Consider the following 20,973-nt stretch of genomic DNA (forward strand, 5'->3'; position numbering starts at 1 on the left):
TACAGTACATAAATGAATAATAATAACTTGGTACAGATGGGAATTTGAATATTGGGAACTCAGGGGAGTGAGGGGAAGGTCATCTGTTGGCAGCTGCCATTGGATTGGCATCTTCCTTCAGAAGAGGAATGGGAGGTTCATAGAAGTAAACTTAAGCCTACCTAAACCTAACCTTCCGTGAGTTTTTGTTCACCAGGCTCTCTTCTTAAACCTAACCAAGTGGTTTTGTTGCCTAAACCTGACTTTCTGTGAAGACGAAAGCTGATTTTGAAAAGAAGCTGTGCATGTGAAGAGCGTATATCGCCCTGCCGTCACTGAGACGTCCAACCTGATGCTAAAGTGGTATGAGGAGCATCATAGTTTGAAACCTACATGCCACTGACCAAGCTGCTTCATTTGATGCATTGATGTGTGTACGTGTTGTCTGAACAGACACATTACAAACTGGAAAGTAGAGTGCAGACCTCCTCCAGGTGAGTCTGCAAAGACCACTGCTGTAATGTGTGATTGAATGAAAACAAGCAGAGCTGTGGAGCCTCGTCAAACACACTTCATTCAAACTAAGAAACAAATGTTATACAAGCATCGGGCTCAAAGTGCTCGCACACGACACTTCACACACAAAGGTAAACTCACCACGCTGAGCAGTGTGTGTACAAGTAGTTCTGTTAGCGGATAGCGGCTAGCTAAACACAACGACCAAAACAGTGTGCAAACTTGTTTCTCTGGTCTCAGCTCTGTAGCACTAGCTGATACACAGCTGAGACCACTAGGAGGCCTGTTAGGAGTCACTAGCTGATACACAGCTGAGACCACTAGGAGGCCTGTTAGGAGTCACTAGCTGATACACAGCTGAGACCACTAGGAGGCCTGTTAGGAGTCACTAGCTGATACACAGCTGAGACCACTAGGAGGCCTGTTAGGAGTCACTAGCTGATACACAGCTGAGACCACTAGGAGGCTTGTTAGGAGTCACTAGCTGATACACAGTTGAGACCACTCGGAGGCTTGTTAGGAGTCACTAGCTGATACACAGCTGAGACCACTCGGAGGCCTGTTAGGAGTCACTAGCTGATACACAGTTGAGACCACTCGGAGGCTTGTTAGGAGTCACTAGCTGATACACAGTTGAGACCACTCGGAGGCCTGTTAGGAGTCACTAGCTGATACACAGTTGAGACCACTCGGAGGCTTGTTAGGAGTCACTAGCTGATACACAGTTGAGACCACTCGGAGGCTTGTTAGGAGTCACTAGCTGATACACAGTTGAGACCACTCGGAGGCTTGTTAGGAGTCACTAGCTGATACACAGTTGAGACCACTCGGAGGCTTGTTAGGAGTCACTAGCTGATACACAGCTGAGACCACTAGGAGGCCTGTTAGGAGTCACTAGCTGATACACAGCTGAGACCACTAGGAGGCCTGTTAGGAGTCACTAGCTGATACACAGCTGAGACCACTCGGAGGCCTGTTAGGAGTCACTAGCTGATACACAGTTGAGACCACTCGGAGGCTTGTTAGGAGTCACTAGCTGATACACAGTTGAGACCACTCGGAGGCCTGTTAGGAGTCACTAGCTGATACACAGTTGAGACCACTCGGAGGCTTGTTAGGAGTCACTAGCTGATACACAGTTGAGACCACTCGGAGGCTTGTTAGGAGTCACTAGCTGATACACAGTTGAGACCACTCGGAGGCTTGTTAGGAGTCACTAGCTGATACACAGTTGAGACCACTCGGAGGCTTGTTAGGAGTCACTAGCTGATACACAGCTGAGACCACTAGGAGGCCTGTTAGGAGTCACTAGCTGATACACAGCTGAGACCACTAGGAGGCTTGTTAGGAGTCACTAGCTGATACACAGCTGAGACCACTCGGAGGCCTGTTAGGAGTCACTAGCTGATACACAGTTGAGACCACTCGGAGGCCTGTTAGGAGTCACTAGCTGATACACAGTTGAGACCACTCGGAGGCTTGTTAGGAGTCACTAGCTGATACACAGTTGAGACCACTCGGAGGCCTGTTAGGAGTCACTAGCTGATACACAGTTGAGACCACTAGGAGGCTTGTTAGGAGTCACTAGCTGATACACAGCTGAGACCACTAGGAGGCTTGTTAGGAGTCACTAGCTGATACACAGCTGAGACCACTAGGAGGCTTGTTAGGAGTCACTAGCTGATACACAGTTGAGACCACTCGGAGGCTTGTTAGGAGTCACTAGCTGATACACAGTTGAGACCACTCGGAGGCCTGTTAGGAGTCACTAGCTGATACACAGTTGAGACCACTCGGAGGCCTGTTAGGAGTCACTAGCTGATACACAGTTGAGACCACTCGGAGGCCTGTTAGGAGTCACTAGCTGATACACAGCTGAGACCACTAGGAGGCCTGTTAGGAGTCACTAGCTGATACACAGTTGAGACCACTAGGAGGCCTGTTAGGAGTCACTAGCTGATACACAGTTGAGACCACTAGGAGGCTTGTTAGGAGTCACTAGCTGATACACAGTTGAGACCACTAGGAGGCCTGTTAGGAGTCACTAGCTGATACACAGTTGAGACCACTAGGAGGCCTGTTAGGAGTCACTAGCTGATACACAGTTGAGACCACTAGGAGGCCTGTTAGGAGTCACTAGCTGATACACAGCTGAGACCACTCGGAGGCCTGTTGTGAAAATGTGTGACAAAAGATATTTGAACTGAAGGAAGCTATGTGAATGGGCAAAGTGATTGCTCATTTGCAGCTGTAGTGTGTGTGTAGGTGTTGCTGAGTAAAGGAAAGAACAAACAGTTACATGGGAAATAAAATCAAAGCATCGTATGACCTACACGTGTACAATACATCCATCTGATGTTACTATAGTGCTATTAACAGTGAAATCTGACTCTGAACTGCTGAATCTACAGAATGGTGGGACTTCTGTTAACCCTTTGTGTCAAGAGTAAACAACGCATGTACCTGAATCTGAATCTGTGAATGTGTGGAGATCCATATTGTGACAATTCTGTTTGCAACATATTTCACTAAATAGTTGTTTCATTTACTACACATTATTTAAAAGTGATCACTATATTCCCAACCCCCCCCCCCCTGAGTCAGCGTGTAGCAGGCAGGGGGCCATTTAAAAAACCCAATTGAAATATTGAAATTGTATTTATTTTTCACCTTGTATTTCAGTCAATATCCATTTAAGATGGAACATGCTGTATCTATCATAGGTTTCATGGGAAATTAAACTGTTTCCGACTCAATGTCACCCAAATAAAGTGGCAGAGGTATTAAAAGTACAGTATGAGGAAATATATTTCATAATGAATTATATGCCAATATTGAATTCATTTGATGCTCTGAAGGCACAAAGGTTGCGTTGCCATGTTAGGCCGATTGAATGTGACTTCCAGTATAAACCACGCCCACGTCTTCTGTCTGAATACAGATACAGACACAGATAACGACGAGTCTGCACAGCTTTAGCTTAACGATATGTCTACCTTACGGTTGGCGAAGCATTCTGAATGAGAAGAAATATACTCAGTTGCCAGTTTATAATCCAGTTGGTCAGTTAGTTGAAGAAGCAGCACCACCAACTAAAACACGCTAATGAAGCTCTAGCATCAGTTCAGTCACTCTTGTGTGCTTAGGCTGTACTTTATTTCTCCTACATCTGCCTTTAACTCCTCTCACGCATGCTCACTCTTGCTGTTATTGTTTGGGGCTGTCAATCATGATAGCAGCTGTTTAGATCAGCTGGTCTCCTTTATCCAATAAGCAGAATGAAACAATGACATGGTTAGCCTATCATCTTGCTGCTGTCTCTTTTAAATATGACTGTCTCTCTACCTTCAGTACGTTCATGCTGCTGTTACACACCCCTCCACCTCCTCATCTCCGCCCAGTCTTCATCAGATCTATCATCTTCATCAACTCATGAATACATTGAAGTGACTGAAGGCTAGCTGGTAAAGTCTTTTATTTAACCATCTGATCAGGGCTCCTGCATTGTGAGGCTGCTGTTGGCCTGTTACCACTAATTGGGTCTGGAGCCAAGTGGTGCGTTAATTATCGCCTGTTGGATGAATGGGGTTATAAAGTTCCCCGTCTCAGTCCCGCCTCCCTTTCTTACTCTTCTCTGAGGAAGAGAGTCTCTTGTTCTTTTGTTCTGCCTCAAAGCAGTGTCCTCCCCGAGCCCATCTTCAGAGAAGAAAAACATCATACGAATGCATAATATAAAATACATGCCTCGCTCCCTCCTCAGCTGCACATTTTGTTTTCCAAATCATTATATCCTGCTCAAGATGTATCAAGGTCGTTTGCCTCGGAAGGATTACAAGTTCCAACACTCACAAAATTAAATTTGATGAAAAAGGCATAGTTGCTTCTAAAAATGGTTTGTAATAACCCAGAAACATGGAAAATGGATTGTATTTATATACTTCTAGTCTTAGCAACCACTCAAAGCACTTTACAACACAAGCCAGCATTCACCCGTTCACACACACACATTCATGCTGACAGGAGCATACACTTTCACACACACAATGTGGGATTCAGTAAGGGCACTTGGTCATGTAGACCAGGGACCACCGACCTTCTGATAGTGGAGCGCTCTACCTCCTGAGCCACAGTAACCAAGAACAACATGTTCACAGATTCAAGGCTTTCAGGGATTCAAGGATCATTTATTGTTATTATGCAACACAGGGATGTACAGCGAAATTAAATTGTTGCCCATTTGTAACACATCAAACACATGACAAACTAAACTAAGACAGTAGCACATTCCTGTGCTGCATTTCTGAATTTGTATCATAAGGAATGTGCAACAACAATAATTCTCTGGTTCAGATAATATGGCCGACATCTTCACATTAAATATCAACATGAGGAAAACATTGTCCATCAACTCTGACTTCAACACAGTGTCCTTTGTGGACATCAGCATACTGAAAAGTGCTTCTTTGAGCCCAAACTGACGGAGATGATGTTCATTATGAACCATGTTGAACCAGGCTTTCAGCTGCATCAACTAAAGGATTAGCATGTGCAGTCCTCAGCGTGGGACAGCAGGACTATAGGCTACAGTGTGGACAACACTGTGGAGGCTTCAGGAGTTCAGGGCGGGGGTCTTTAGGCTTTATGTATTGGAACAGCATGTACATTTGCACATGCTCACGTTGGACAACTATAAGCTGCTTTACTTCTCACCTGTGTGCTGATTAAACACTGCGGGGACACACACACACCTTCAGCATTTGTTACACTTCTCTCCTCACATGTTATGCCTTTCACTTCTACCTTTAGCTCAATAAATTACATCTTTACCTCCAGACATCAGGTTTATGTGGCTGAAACAAAAGCATACACGTGTAATGAGCATTCCTCCTTCAATGCGGGTTTTAATGCTCTAAGACTAAACTGTGACAGTGTAATTGTTATTGATGGTGAGTTCATTTGACTGTCTGATGCATTAAAGTACAGTATAGGTAGAGAGACGATGAGTCCCACCGTCCCAACTCGGCATGTAATTTCAATTTGCTTAATATTGCGGATCAACTGCTCATTATGATGACATACACCGTATATGAATTACATAATGCATTAATTACTGAGGGCTGTAGTTTTGACTTGTTATTTTAAGTCTATGGAGTCCCATCAGATCCCATTATATTCATAACTCAGTACCGGGACAGAATTCATTCTTCAAAGTCTTATAGTTTTACTCAGCTGATACATTAAAGTCAGTGGTGGGCCGTCAGGGCCAGCAAAGCCTTCTCTGCTGGCCTAAACAGAATCACAAAATTATAGCTATTTTATAATTTTTCATAAATACACTACACTACATTTTTTCCCATTAGCTTATTTTCTCATTGTACAGCTACTGTCTTCCTCAGTTGCTCTGCTTCCAGTGCAGCTTGTTTTAAGTAGAGCTTTTATCCAATCAGATTTCACCTCTGTGTCTCTAGGTAGAAGAGAGGCCCCAGGCCTGCAGACTCACAAGTGAATCCCTTTGCAGTTTAAGTGAATGGGGACAATATTGTTGATTGTCATAGTGTTCAACCAATCAGATCTTTAGTTTGACATGTTGGGTGTATTCCTTGACATGTCAGAGCTTCTAGGTGGCCTACAAGTACGTCAACATTAACGTACACTACGCTACGCTAACCTGAGGTGGCTACAAGACACTATAGCACGGCAGGACACTTACAAGCTCCGGTGCTTTTGAAAACTTTTGCTGAGACCCGAGTGGATCTACAACTCAACGAACACGTTCACAGGAGGACGTCTGGCTGGAACTGAACCGCACCGATTTTCTGTACAACCGCATCATTAAACTCTTTGTAATCAAAGAAAGGAGGATGGAATTTAAGTGAACAGCAGCTTTGGTAAGTGAACTGCTTTGCTTTTACATCTGCAGTAGTGTTGCTACTGTGTTAATTTGTCTATGATGTCGTTTTTATGACATGGTTAATATTGTTCCCTCTGATGTGAATAATATTTGAATGGCTCGTGCTCTTCAGTGTGCGGTGGAATACGTGTTTTAGCGCCGCAGTGTTGCTGGATTGATTTGTCATGCTTTGTTGTCATATAAATATATGTGATTTTGCTCTGGTTTATGCTCTTCGATGCTTGTTTAAAACTGGAGATGTACTTATGACTTCTGGTGACTAGTAGTTCTCTTGAATACCTATGTTGAATACACTTATTGTACGTCGCTTTGGATAAAAGCGTCTGCTAAATGACTGTAATGTAATGTAATGTAATGTGACTGGTTCTTGTGAATTTGTTCTTGTGAATTTGTTCTTGTGAATTTGTTCTCGTCATTGTATTAATTACATTGATTTTGACTATATGCATTGTCTGTTAATGACTAAGCATCCCGTCATGCAGGTATTCATGTATCTGTTTTCTTTTACAAAGCAAGAATTATGGTCTGGAGAAATGGGGATTGTGTGGCGATTGCTTTAGCCCTTTTTTGAATCAGTAGGGAACAGCTAAACGCTGCGGGGAGAGTTTGTAGCGTGTGTGCTGCTGTTGGCTTTCCTGCTAAGCTAGTTTAGCATAGTGTGCGTCCCAGAACACCCGTGCATCACGAGAGTACAATGTTTTTCTTCCGTGGTGGGCGTGTCAGACAGCACGTTGTCTGTGACGTTGGGTGGGTTCCCAGTTTGAGCACAGTGGCTCCACCGAAACATTATATTTCCCACAATTTAAGTTTTTGCATTTTACAAATGCACTAGTATTATTCAAACGTATTGTTCCGTTCGTAAGCCTCGTACCGAACGGTTTAATACGAATATGTGTATTGTTACACCCCTAGAAATAAATAATAACCGTAGCTGTGGCGTCATAATGAGGTTATTAGGAGATGGTTCAACTGTAGTAGGACAGCACTGAAGGCCCAGGTATAAAATGCACGGCCCTCCACTGATTAAAGGTGCTTTATTCAGAATCCAGAGCATAGCTACTGCGTCCACACGGCACTAGTACTCAAGAGCGGTTCCTGTTATAGTGGAATGTGGATACATCAGAAAGCTATGCATGCAGTATTAGGTTTGCAAGTGTCTAGCTAACTACAGTAACTTGCTAAAACATAGCTATCGTTAGGTTACTAACAGCAAACTTGTATCATCATTTTAGCATCAACTGCACCCCTGGTAGACATAGGGTGCTAAGCAATCCCTTGACATGCAACGTTTTTAACGGCTACAAGCATTTTGTTTAGTTTCAGAAGGTGGTGTCATATTGTGTTGCCGATGTGGTGATTGGTTTTCACTCGCGTAGGCACAAGCTCTACCAGTGCGATGGTGTACGGATAAAAACAACAGCAGCTCCCTGCATGCTTAGCCCAGCTGAGTTAAGTGGGTTAGGGCTTTGCCACATGACCTACTTCTTCTGCTAGACTACTGTTCTGATACTTAACAAGGATACCTACACTGCAGAGAAAATCCCTTTACAAGTAGGACTTCAATTATTTCAGCTATTCAAAATCAGACTCCATTGCCAGATAGCGGAGGATGATTGAGCAGGGCTACATATATTATGTTGTCAGTTTAAGCTCAGCATGTGATTTGGACTTTACAGAAATAAATGTATTTTTGCTAGTGATGAACGATCTAACATAGTAGACGTTTACCTAGAGGATCACATTTTAATGTCACACCCTTTATACCCAACAAGTAACAAACATACAAACAGAAAGAAATAAGAAAAAAAGTGAATATGGTCACCAGAATCATAACTAATGGATCATGTGACTATTTGTAATGTGTGTCACTCAGAGAACCGATCCCAGCCTTTCAGCTCATTGTTGTTGTTTTATCACGCACAACTTTAGTGTTTTGGTTCAGTCTCATTACCTTGTTTCCAGCAGCAGGCAGCTGTTTTCAGTGAAACCGCTCTAATAAACCCACTGTACTCTACCTGCTCAGCAGCAAACAGCAGAGAGACACATTTAGAGACGAGCTGGTGGACATAGTGGAGCATTTAGTAGCTAAAGAAACAGTTATTTCTCACAGGAGTTGGTGGAGACCAAAAACAAAACATAAGGTCTACAGAGACCCTGCCCTCTGCCTGTATTGTCTTCTTATTTTGCTGTGTTTGGGACTCTTCTGGGACTCTGCTGGACATCAGTACACCGAGGGCTGTGTCACAGCAAAGAGCATTTGGACATTACGTGGCTGTATAACCCCAAGCCAATGAACAGGGTGTACAGCCCGTTCTCATTCCCAGGTCAAAAAACGCCACTTTGTGTCCTGTGGCACAGACAGGCCACTGCAGGAAGAAGCTGCTTTGGGCTGCATTCATTCAAAATCCGGCACCTTCCCTCAGGTTTTTGAGGAGATGTGGTTGGTTGTATTTGTGCTTTAGAACGTATCCGCCATGAAACATTCAGAAAATAAGTTTTATTCCAGGAATTGACCGCTTTAATCTCATCTTCAGTGTGGGTAAAGTGTTTTATTTTCTGTGAGGTTACATGTTGTCTCTGCATCAGTGTGGGTTTCCTCTAATTGCTCCAATCTTTTTCCCACAGTTCAAAGTTTCGTCTACTGTAAGTGTTAGCCGCGTGATAGACTGGCAACCTGTTTGTAACCCAGTGAATGCTTTAAATAGAGTGAATTACAGAGATGAAGAGGACATTAGTACCTACAGATTTCCTTCTATCCATGTTTGCTGAAGAGAAAGAAAAGACTTACCCAGGCCGTTCTCACAATCAGTAAACTCCATGGAATGAACAGCTCGGTCTACTCCGTATGGACCCATTAGTGTCCTGTTAGAGATGGAGGGATGAGAAGGATGGAGAAAACAGGAAGAAAGAAACAGAAGAGGAGAAAATAAGTAGATCACAAACTACTTCTGTACTTGGTTTCCCTTCACAGATTAGACCCTTGAGTTGCAGAGCGTCACAGTCAGACTGTGACTACTCATGTGATGAATACAGAGCCTTATGTCTGTCTCAGGTAGTTTGTCCTCAAGCCTTACAGCTTGTTTCCAGCTGAAAACACCCAGCTGGAGCACTTAAGACAGTTTTGATCATGTGAGGAGCTTTGGTTGCTATGATGTGGAATATCCGCAGAAGTAAAAATGTTGGCGGGAAGCAGACTACTTGATCTGGCCCTTGTTCTGGATGAGAAGAAGGCTGAAGCACGTAGGAAGTGATACATTGGTAATTTAGTAATTCTGGGTACATACAGTAAGTCTTTTCCGGTGACACTACAGTTTTGTTGACACTATCTATCATCACTTGCTGAGAGTTGCAGAAATACACCTCTGGATGGATGGACTCAGAGGTGTATTTATAGCATGTGACTCCATGTACATTTTCAACATAAGAGCAACTCAGAATTTCTAAGTTTTATTCTTGGAACAATATGAATGATATAGAGTTATTCTGTACCAGCATTGATCAAGAATTTACCTCCTAGAAATATAGAATATATCATATTATAGAACATGTGTGAAAATATGTTACAGGTTTTGTTCAAACTGTTGGCTTTGCTGTTGTATTCCTATTCATTGACGTATAGTATGCAGACAGATCAATACATTACAGTCATTTAGCAGACGCTTTCAGTCTAGTAGTAGTAACGTCTCTGTGTAGTCAACAACTGTCAAATCAAATCAAGAAAGTACACATCAATTATAATTTAACAATTATTATTCTCAAATATAATAATAAATAATACATAGAAATACATAAATAAATGTTCTTCTCATTTTAAGTAAAATAATGGCTGAATTAAAGAATAAATGAACATAAAAATTTTGAAAAATGTGCATCTTAAAATAAAGCACTTTATTTTAGAAAAATGAATTTCACTGAATTGTCCCGCAGCTTTAAATTCGGTTCATTCAGGTGTGAAGTGATGTCAATCAAAAAAGCCACAACATTATATTTTTCTCATCTCCTAACAAGAGACATTAGTGTTCAGGACTTTCTCTGTGGTTATTAAACCACGTGTTCCAGCTCTATTCTCTCTGGTAACATCATTGTTGGACAGTGAATTCATGTGTCAGGACTATAGTCATATTGGGCTCTTAGGTTTGTTTTCTATCTTCTTTTCAGATGTGAGATGGTACGTTTGCTCAAAAGAGACATACTTTAAACAACCCGTGGGAAGATTAGTCTGTCCATTCTTGGTTCAAGACTATGGTCTCTCTGAATACTCTTCTATTGTGAAACGACTTCTCTAACTCACTTAATAATTGTCCTGCTCTGTGATCTCTTTCCTCGTCTCAGCCCCGTGTGCCACGGTGTGTGTACATCTCACACGAGTCAGGAAACTTGTCAGAATACCCATATTTGATTGGCTGAGCTGCATCACGTGATTTGATTTACAACGCATTGGTCGGTGTGTTTCCTGCACCGCTGAACAAGTGCCGTAAATGCTGGAAAAGCTGCGCCGGTTAAAATAAAAGCGCTTCGTCAAAATGTAGTAATTCTCAATTATCTATCGGTTTTAGGTCCTGGGTCCGGATCCTATTAGTGACCCCTGCTATACAGTGCTTTCATCGTGCTGCTCATTCTTTATGTCTTGAAGGTTTTAGGTTGTCCCTATTTACTTATCGTTACATAATTAAGAAGCATTGCAATAGTTTTCACAGATGTGGCCCTGCATAACTAGCTCATTTTAAAAGATAGTTTACAGATTTGCACATTTTAAGATATTTGGAGTTGAAGTAAACATTGATTTATAGTTTGATATGAGGACTTTGCTTTTGTTTTTTGGACAGACTGGTTTAGCCAAATTTGCCTTTTTCCTAATCCATCTAACATTGACTCAATTAAAGAACATCAATTTGCTCAGGCTGAACACAAAGGATGGTGCATAAGATAGCATTGAATAGCATAGATAAACCAGTGCACACTTCTATCCATGTCTACCTGTAAAGACTACTAGCAACACTTTGTTCGTCAATTTGAGAGATTATCGTGTTCATAGTTTTGGAAATCTGGAACAAGGTATTCTCAGCAATGGAGTTCACACTTCTCCGTCTTGTTGCCACCCGAACGACATGCAGGATTATCAATATTTCAGATGCAGAGGGTTCCTCAGTAGTGAAACTCTGGAGCTAATTGAGGACACGCTGAACTTCACATGACAACACTGTGCTTCTGAAGGAAAGCGGCAGCAGAATGGAGCATTCATACAGTCTGGAGACAGGAAGGAGTGTGTAAACATAGTCTCACACTACGATTCCTTTCATGTGTGTAAGCAAAGAGCACGTATTCAAATTTCTATTTGAAACAATAATGTTTTCTTGACAAACAAACAATTCTTAGCTTAAGTTTCATTGGTCACGTGATCACAACTGAGCAAACTCCATCAGCATTTCAACAGACCTTTTCACGGCAGACATGTTGCCCTCATAGATGAAAAGCACAGGTGTATCTAATAACATTAATGATGGCTGCATTCCATTTCAGGGAGGCTCCGGTACTGTGCATGCTGGCTCACTGGAACACTTTCCTGGGACACTTCTTGGAACTGAGCCAATGTGAATTTCACCTTTTGCTGCTACGACAAGTCAAAATGTCTGCTGTGGAAAAGGTCTCAGATGAATTTAAGCCGTTTCACACGGGGAACGAAAACCTAGAAAACCAAATGGGTCAGTGGATCATTATCCATATTGCTGTGTGACGGTATGAACAGAAGTATCACACTGACCTCATGATCTATTAATCACATGAGCAAAAGTCATTTTATTGGTTGGCTTATTTCTATCGGCATCTGGAATTCGCAGAAATTGAAAGAGCCGAGGGAAGAAAAGCCGTGCGCGGTGAAAAACGGATGTTTGGTGTGCAGTGTGCAGGCTCACAGAGATACATGGGTTCAAATGCTTTAAGTAACGTGCAATCTATTCACACAAATATGTTTGCGTTTGGTCTGAATAAAGGCATATAACAGCTGGAATGGGGATGGTTATGTTCCTTTAATACAGTTTGTATGGCCAAGAATGAACTTTTATGCTTAAAAGTATGTTTTTGTTTACATTCAACAAGATATGTTAAATCCATTTGGCACCAGAGAAATGCTTTTGGAAAACGTTTTTGGAAAACGACATTGTTTCCATCATCTTATAGATATCTTGTTCTTTTTTTTATATTGTCACATTGTCTCTTTTTACGGGATAGAAGATACTGTACACATCACTCCGGTGCGTGTGTGTCATCGTCAGATCCTCTCTACAGCACCACGGTATAGTTTGAATTTCCTTGTCAAATACGCAATTAAGTTTAGTACATTTTTAAAAAGCATATAGCATGTAGCAAGAAGCCATACCCAGTAAAACTGTGTAACTATCTTCTACGTACAACATGAGTCTCACTGTTTAAATCTCCTCATTTTTTTCAGATCAACAATATATGAACCATTATAACCATTTCTTTCTTTCTTCTTTTACCAAATGAGATGCCTCAGTCGTTCCGGCTTCTCTGAGATCTTCCACTACACTCATTCCATTTAATCAGGATGAGTAAACACAAAGAAGAGCCAAGATTTCCTCCTTAACTCCTATTCTGAAGTTTGTGGTCTGCTCAGCCTAAAGCCTGATTTACTGAAGTTCCAGTTACAACTTGTTTATAATTCCAAATGTTGACGATGACGTAATCATACCACGTGAGCTGCTGCTTGTTGTGTTGGCCCTGGAGGACCAGCATTAGCAACAATGAATCAGTCACTCAATTAGCTGATCAACAGACTATGTATCTGCAAATGTTTAATCCATTAATCATTGAATCAATAAAGTCAATCAACACTGTCAAACATTCAACGTTTCAGTTTCTCAAATGTGAATTAGCTGCTTTTCTTTGTCTTACATTTTCCAAGAAAATAGATGGCGGGATTAATTGATCATAAAACAAACCATTAGTTGCAAATTATTTTTTTAGTTGGTAATAAAAAATTATTATATATTATTATATTGTGCTGGTGTTTACAGAGTTTCAACTCATTTTCTGGTAGCTGAAAGGACTCAAATAACACATTTAAAGGCACAATCAACGACCTGAAATAAACTTTATAGGTTCACCATCAACATCTCTAAATGAAAACTGCTAAAAGATGATTGACATAAGAGGAGGAGAGGAGTCCGCTGCCCTTCAATAGGAGATCAATAGGAAGTTATCCAGACTGATCCACATTACAACCCTTCATCTGTAAAATTACATCACTACACTTTTTTAAAGAACATAATAAATGTAAAGTCGCGCATCTGAAGCCACAGAACGGACATCATCGTGAAGGCGAACCAAATACAACTGCCTCTCGTTGCGCGAGGCGCACGAGCGGCACAGACGGATGAAGTGTCCAGAAAAACAACCCGCTCGCGAGCTTTAAGCAGGTCAAAGTGTTGCTGTAGAATGTGTTGCTCTCTACAGAACACCCAGAGGAAAACAATCGACACCAAGCACCTCTATTTTCACACTCAAACAACATACGTTTACTGTTTCAGTGAGCAACAGAGTGAGCGCGCGGGCGCCGCACGAGCCCCATTCAATGGAATGCTTCTCCTCATACAGTAATGTGTAGTCTCACGCGTTCTCCCACAGACATCTGTCCGCTAACACGCACTCCACAGAGGGACACAGCAGCGCGTTACCTGCTAATGATGACGGCTCCTTTGTACATGACTGAGAAGGTTGGCATCGTGACACCGGAGCCAGCTTCTCCGGTAGGACGGACGGTCGGTCGGTCGGAGCTTCCCAGCCTTCAACCTTGCGCGAGCAGCCACATGATGGTGTGTCTGTGCACGGGCAGCCTCTAACACCAGCTAACCAGCCTGTGTGCTCCAAACATCTCCACCTTCACTCACACATTTAATCTCTTACATAACCAAAGTCCCCGAAAATTGAAAAGCACTGGGGCGGGAACCTCGTGCAGGACTCTGATGGTGGACTATCAAGGCTGTTGGTACGTGCTGAAGTTGAATTAGAACGAAAGGTAGTAAAGTATATGCAGTAGGAATGTGTAAATATATATATAAATATATATTTAAAACAAATAATATACCAATGACAAAGATACATTATGATTTCACTATGAAGATATTGAATAAAGTGTTTCCTCTGCCAGTCCACTATACACTAACACCTGCTCAGCCAAGCAGAATTCAAGCAGAGTCAATGCTAGGTTCTCCATGTAGAAACACTATTTTAATCCTCCATTGACATCCATGACTTTGCATTGTCATTTGTCATTCAAGCCTCCGAGTAGTGTCTTTTGTTTTTTTTTTGCTCTCGGACCAGGCTGCAAATAACAATCCTATTTCATCAATCAATGAATTCATTATTTGATCAATCCAAATGGATTACTATAAATAAATAAAACATGATGATGATTATGTTTATTGTGCTAAATTTGGCTCAGTCATGCAATTGTGTTCCTCTACTGAGTTATACTGGTTCTTTCTAAATTGCTGGAGTTGGGGTTATGAGATTATTAAAGGGGCCATGTCCATATTTAAAATCCATATATGTTATTCCTATGGTCTATATTAGTGAACATGAACCACTCTCTTCCAAATCCAAAAACTTGATGATATCAGTTTGAGACTTACTTCTCTGCTTCCTGAGACAGAGGAGCTCACGTTCACAGATATTGATTGAACTTTGTTTGGCAAAGGAAATAACATATTGGAATTCTTACAGGTGCGATCTGGCCATTTCTATTGCCTCCACATGGCTCTCCAAATGGCGACGGCTGAGCTTGCGACTGGAAGCTAACAGTGCTAACAGTGCTAACAATGTTAACCTGAGGGGGGACCAGGGGGTGGGTTCAAGGACGACCAGCTGTAACCGCCATATTAGAACCGTTCAGAGCAGCTGTCGTGAGCTAGTGGGGCACACTCACATGCACTAGCATGCACTAAAGCTTGGAGAAGCTAACAACACACACTGAGGGAGAGAGACTTCATTCTCTGCTCAGGTAGACATTACTCTTCTTTACATTTTTCTACCAGCTCAGTACATGTCAAAATGTCGTAGAATACCGCATCAGCTCAGCGTAGACCTCATAATCCTTTCCTGCTATCTGTAAGTATGGCTGAACAGACAAACAGAAGAAGACATACCTGGCAAATATTAGAGGCACTTTCAACCTTTGGAACATGTCTCTGTTTTGTGGGAAAGCCTGGATATCTCACTCTTGCTGTTAACATTGGCTCTGTATATTCCCTCTCGTGATGCACCACAGCTGCCAAGCAGATATGAAGAGTGCCATTTGATGAAGAGATGATAAGCTTATTGCAAAAGGATAATACACACAAATCCATATGGCACAACAATGTGCTAAATATAGCCCTTTATAAGACGCCGGCTCAATTACTCCAAACAGTAAGTACCACATTTCTCTGAACTACACACATCACACTATATTTAGAAACAGTTTGTTGTTTGCTTTAGCTACAACAGCTGTTAAAGCTCCCCCTGTTTTTGAAACTCTTAATTTTTAATTTATGCATTTGAAGCTGCATTAATTGATTGATTTGATCTTTTATTGTTTTGCTTTTTTTGGCCACTTGGGGGCAGCAGAACAACCTCGAAACTCATAGTTGAAATCCCATTATAAAGTTGTTAAGGCGCCAACACTTGTCATTAGCATTAGCATAACATTAGCATTAGAACAATACATTTGTTGGCTGGAAACAAACGATAGTAAAAAACTATCCACCACGGGGATTAACAGAGTATCTATCAGCTATTTATCCAGAGAGCTGAGGGAACTGCAGAGCTGGGGATAATTCTCTGTGAGTGACAGCTGTCACACTCATTTGATCCATTTCTAATATTAAATATGAATTAGTGCAGCTTTGAAGACAGAATGAAAAAATACAATTGACTATAGCCGTTAAGATGTACAAAAAAATCTGAATCCAAAGAGGGAGGAATTCAAGACCATAGCTGGTGATCATAGTGGAGCATTGAGCAGACTGTCAGGAGCTGGTGGAGACCAAACCAGTGTGAACACGAGCCTTCATGTTTCTGTCTGCTGGATGTGAAAATATGAAACTGTTCACTAACACGTTCACCATAAGGTCAATAATATATGGATGTTAGTGGACACAAATTCAATTAATGCAGCTATATATTTTTTTGATTTTCTTTAGTTCCAATATAGTGGTAAACTGTTTTACTTATTGTAATTGATTCATTTAGGTTTTAAAAATTGCAAACCAAACATGGCCCAATAACAATCGGCACAGTTTCCACCTACACACCAATGACTCCTCTGAAGCCGGGCCAAGGTCCTGATGTTTACCCAGCTCTTGAGATTAGAATTAGCTGGAGGCGGTCCAGCCTCTTACCTAACCCAGCCGTCTTGTATGAACTCCAGAAAGCCCTTGGAGCCTTTGGAGCATGGGTGTAAGCTTGGCTGAATGTAACACTTGACTGCTGTGGTAGACAACTTGTTGTCACTGCTGTCATGTAATTTGGTAATACTGGCCTGTTGAGCCACATACTGTACATGGTAGAAGTGTCCCTGCATGAACCCCAAAAAGGCACATGTATAATGAAAGTTTGAGGAGAGTGAATGAAAATGATATCCATTCAGTAAATTCAGTTTAATTCCACATCCTCAGGCCTTGAACAGCAACACTAGTGATTAGTGCCCACACTCACTGAAGGTGCAAAGTACTTTAAAAGGTAGAGTCAGCGATTCAGGAGAAAGATTGTTATTTAAAATAACACCCAAACACCCCCCCCCCCCCCTCCAGATTTACCATCCCTCTCACTCCTGCTGCCTTTATCTTTCTATGTTGTGTGGCTGTAATGATTTTACAACCACATTTCATCATCTTGGTGATGTAACACCAACCCTTCTCTGAAATAACAGCACCAGGATCGACTTCCACTGCAGCTCCCTGACACACACACACACACAAACCCTGACATCTCACTGTACAGCTGGAGGACGTCACACTCTGGGGTTTGACCGATGCTGTTGTTACTGCTAGCTACGTTTCATCATTTAGACTGAAAAAAAAACACTTTCCAGCCTTTCAAACTTCCCTGATGTAACATTTAGAAAACCGAACATAATATAGTCACAAATGGACTGAAATATTGTGTTTATACTACACAGGGTGTCGGGTCATATTCACACATTTGCAATCAGTGTATAATTGGCAGAAATGTAGGACTACGTGTGACTCAAGGGTGCTGAATGTGAGGCTGTTCTGGGATCTACCCCCACATTCATGCTGCAGGCAGGAATCCTGCTGGTGGGGACTGATAGCCAATAGTTTACTTTGACTGATCACTACAGTCCAATCATTTGCCTTACCTGCCAAACATTCTGCCTCATTAAGAAAGTGACAGTAATTACTTTGTTTGTCTGTATGTTTACCCACCCACTCAGACAGTTATTGGGTTTTTTGTCAACAGAAAGTCAAGTTTATGCCTGTGTAAACCATTGGTGATATCAATATCATTGGAAAAGACGATACAAAGTACTTCACAGCCTTATTTTGTTACAAAATAAAAAGTTTATCAATTTGCCTTTGACACTTTGACTGGAACAATTGTGGCTCTAGAATACTGTGTGTGTATCCTGGTCTGAAGAATGCATGAGGTGTACATTTTTCTTTTATATAAATATATATGTTTGTGTGGAAAATGGCATATGCATCAAATATTCATCTGAACTCTTGCTGAGAAGTGATTATATGCTGTAACTAATTGTTTTTCCTGCAGCTGTGATCAGAGGAACACTTGTATCATAGAAAAATGCATTTATCGCTTCTAAAAACAAAACAAATTCATGTTTAATATTTGGGAGTTGCATTTGCAGTTGTATACCGGCCAGTGTATTCCTGACAGCCACTCAGAGGGAGACCTTAAGCCTTACAGTCATCAGCAGCTTCTCTGCTGTTGCAATGGTTCGCTTTGGTTTGTTTGCATGTTTTTCAAATGGCAAGCCAATGTTTGGGGTGAGCCAACTAAATTCTTTCAATGAGCATTTGATTTGGTTGACTGGTGTTTACTTTGATCAGCCGATGGATTACATAACATATGAAATCCCACATTCTAAAATGTAATACGGAGAGCAGCTTAGCAGTTCTTCAAAGCATCTTTGTGGGGCTTTAAAGAACTGAAGGGTGCTATAAACCTGAACCAGAAAGCTGAAGGCTGCAGGGTGTTGCCATATATGCACTGACTTCATTGTTGAGGTTGTGAGTTCTGTTTTTTGTAAATGAGCTTTGGCGTTCTAGGGTCTGAACTTCTTTTTTGTTTTGATGCAGGTGTACACAATAAGTGATTATTCTTTTATATTCTTGTCGATAAAGTGTCACATTAGCTTTGTGTCACAATCCAATAACAGTAATTATTCAAAGCTGCATTAACTGGTTTTATTTTCCCACTTGGAGGAAGTACAGCAAGACAAACACAACATTCATATTTATCACCCTGTTATGGTGTTATGGCGAATAGTTTCCTCATTAAACTTCCAGTATACACCATTCATTAGAAGCCATGTTTGTGAGTCCAATATACTCCTTTTAGCTCTGGTTTGGTCTCCACCAACTCCTGAGAAAAAGTATCTTACTGTTTAGCAAGTAAATGCTACACCACTGTACGTTCACCAGCTCGTCTCCAGCTGTGGTTGACTGCTGTTCGGTGCTGAGCATTTAGTGTACAAACCAAAACAACGAGCTAGAGAAGCTGAGAGGAACCACAGAGATGGGGAGGGTTCCCTTTGGGTTTGTCACTACACTGTCAGACTGTACTAGATGGGTTGTGTTTAGTAGAAAGTAGAAAGCATTTAGTATCGAACAGTTTGTGGAAAACAATGACAAAGAGTTTTTCTTGCTGCTGTGATTTATTGAGACTTTTAGCACAGATGCTAGGCAAACTTTATAACTTTTTTTAATCTTGACAAAGACCAGATCCACTCTTTCTGTTCTTACCTTTCACAATAAAAGCCCTACACATATAATATTTGCAGGCACATATTTTGCATTTCCGTGTTGTTTATTTGTCTCCTCCCTGGAAAACAACGATGACTCGAGACCTTTCATGTTCAGAGAGTCTGAACGGGCCGCATCACTTCTTTTATTTTGCCTTAATTAATGACCGTTGTAAGTGGGATGGACACCCTTCCTTTCTTTTCTCTAGTGATTCACCGAATACATTTGAACAGTTTCATAATTGATTTGCTTTCCGCTGCCCACTTTATAAAGCTCAGGTTGTTGGGATTCTCATATAATTCTATTGCTCACATGCTGTAAAGCGTTACATATATTTATGTTGGGCCCTCACGGCCTGGACTAGGCCTTCACCATGTGCTCCTAAACAAAGGGGTCTGACTGAGGCCTGCTTGTTAAAAAGAAGGCCTGATCTGAGTCTGAGATAAGAGCAAGCTCCAAGGAACATTTCACATGGCCTTAGATGCAAAAGCAATAAAACATCAACACTGAGATGTAATTGGACGGGGGGGGGGGGGGCACAGACACCACAGGACTCCCTGTGGTGCAGCTCTGGCCTGTCCCTGAAACTATACAACTCTATAAAGCTCTCGGCCATTCCACGCTTGCAAGGAGGCACAGAAACATAGCTTTGCTGCTTTTAAGAGAACCTAGGCCAGTCTTCAATTCGCTAGACCAATACCATTATTTTATTTTCGCATCCTGAAAAAGGAGAAGCGGACAACTTGCCTGCAGAAGTGAAAAAACGCATTCTTGAGAGAAAGAGGACAAATTATTTTTCCAATCAAGTCGACTCACACACACACACACACACACTCTATCACCACAGATGGTTTGTTGATTTGAGATAGCGTGCTCATGAATGTATAGTTTTGTCATTAGTTTTAGATATTAGTTGACTAGATCATTATTATTGGAACTTAATAAACTGTCAGTGGTTACTTTGTGCATGTATTGTGATAATAGCTGATATGTGGTCTGTTGCTTGAACTTAAACCTTCACTTTCACTCTGAATGCGCAATAGTACTTCAACTATTGACATTGTGAGTGAACACTAATTATGAGACTTAGTTTATAGTTTGGTTATTGGTCCCTGTTCTCATGGTGGTGCCCCGTTATTATTAATAATTGTTAATGATCTTACTGACATTAATAATTCTATTGATGTCAATCATTTAGTTTTTATATATGCTGATAACTCAATCACGCTCCTTTTCGTTCCCAACATTTGCTTGTCCATGCAGTTGGCATGAATGAAAGTTGAGGAAGACAAGTGATCTAATTATTACTGTGGCTGTGGTTATATATTAAGGAGCAAGGGAATAAATATTTTTTAGAGACTGGTGTGCCATGAAAAAAAGCTCCTTAGCAATGTCCAATCAGCATTCCTGCAAACGAGAGCTTGGCTCTCAACGAATCTCCACTGAATAAATGAAGGATAAAAACACTACCAAGCCCTCTGCACATCTATGCAGTTGCCGCGTTGAATTTTGATCGTGTGATTTTCCACTATCTGTCCCACATCATCAAGCTCCTTAGGTTATGTT

General features: G+C 41.4%; 1 protein-coding gene across 1 annotated transcript in view; it reads right to left on the minus strand.

Moving 5' to 3' along the window:
• The window catches only part of LOC306709196 (syntaxin-binding protein 4), a gene marked incomplete at both ends in the record, with an annotated part of 83,216 nt that overhangs the window by 42,457 nt on the left and 19,786 nt on the right, over window positions 1-20,973 (minus strand). The window contains one exon of the mRNA XM_079177259.1: window positions 9,195-9,268. Within this exon, the coding sequence (XP_079033385.1) occupies window positions 9,195-9,268 (74 nt within the window). The remainder of the gene's footprint in view (window positions 1-9,194; window positions 9,269-20,973) is intronic.

Source organism: Pholis gunnellus (genome assembly GCF_910591455.1).
Source record: "Pholis gunnellus genome assembly, chromosome: 17".
Taxonomy (NCBI): Eukaryota; Metazoa; Chordata; class Actinopteri; order Perciformes; family Pholidae; genus Pholis; species Pholis gunnellus.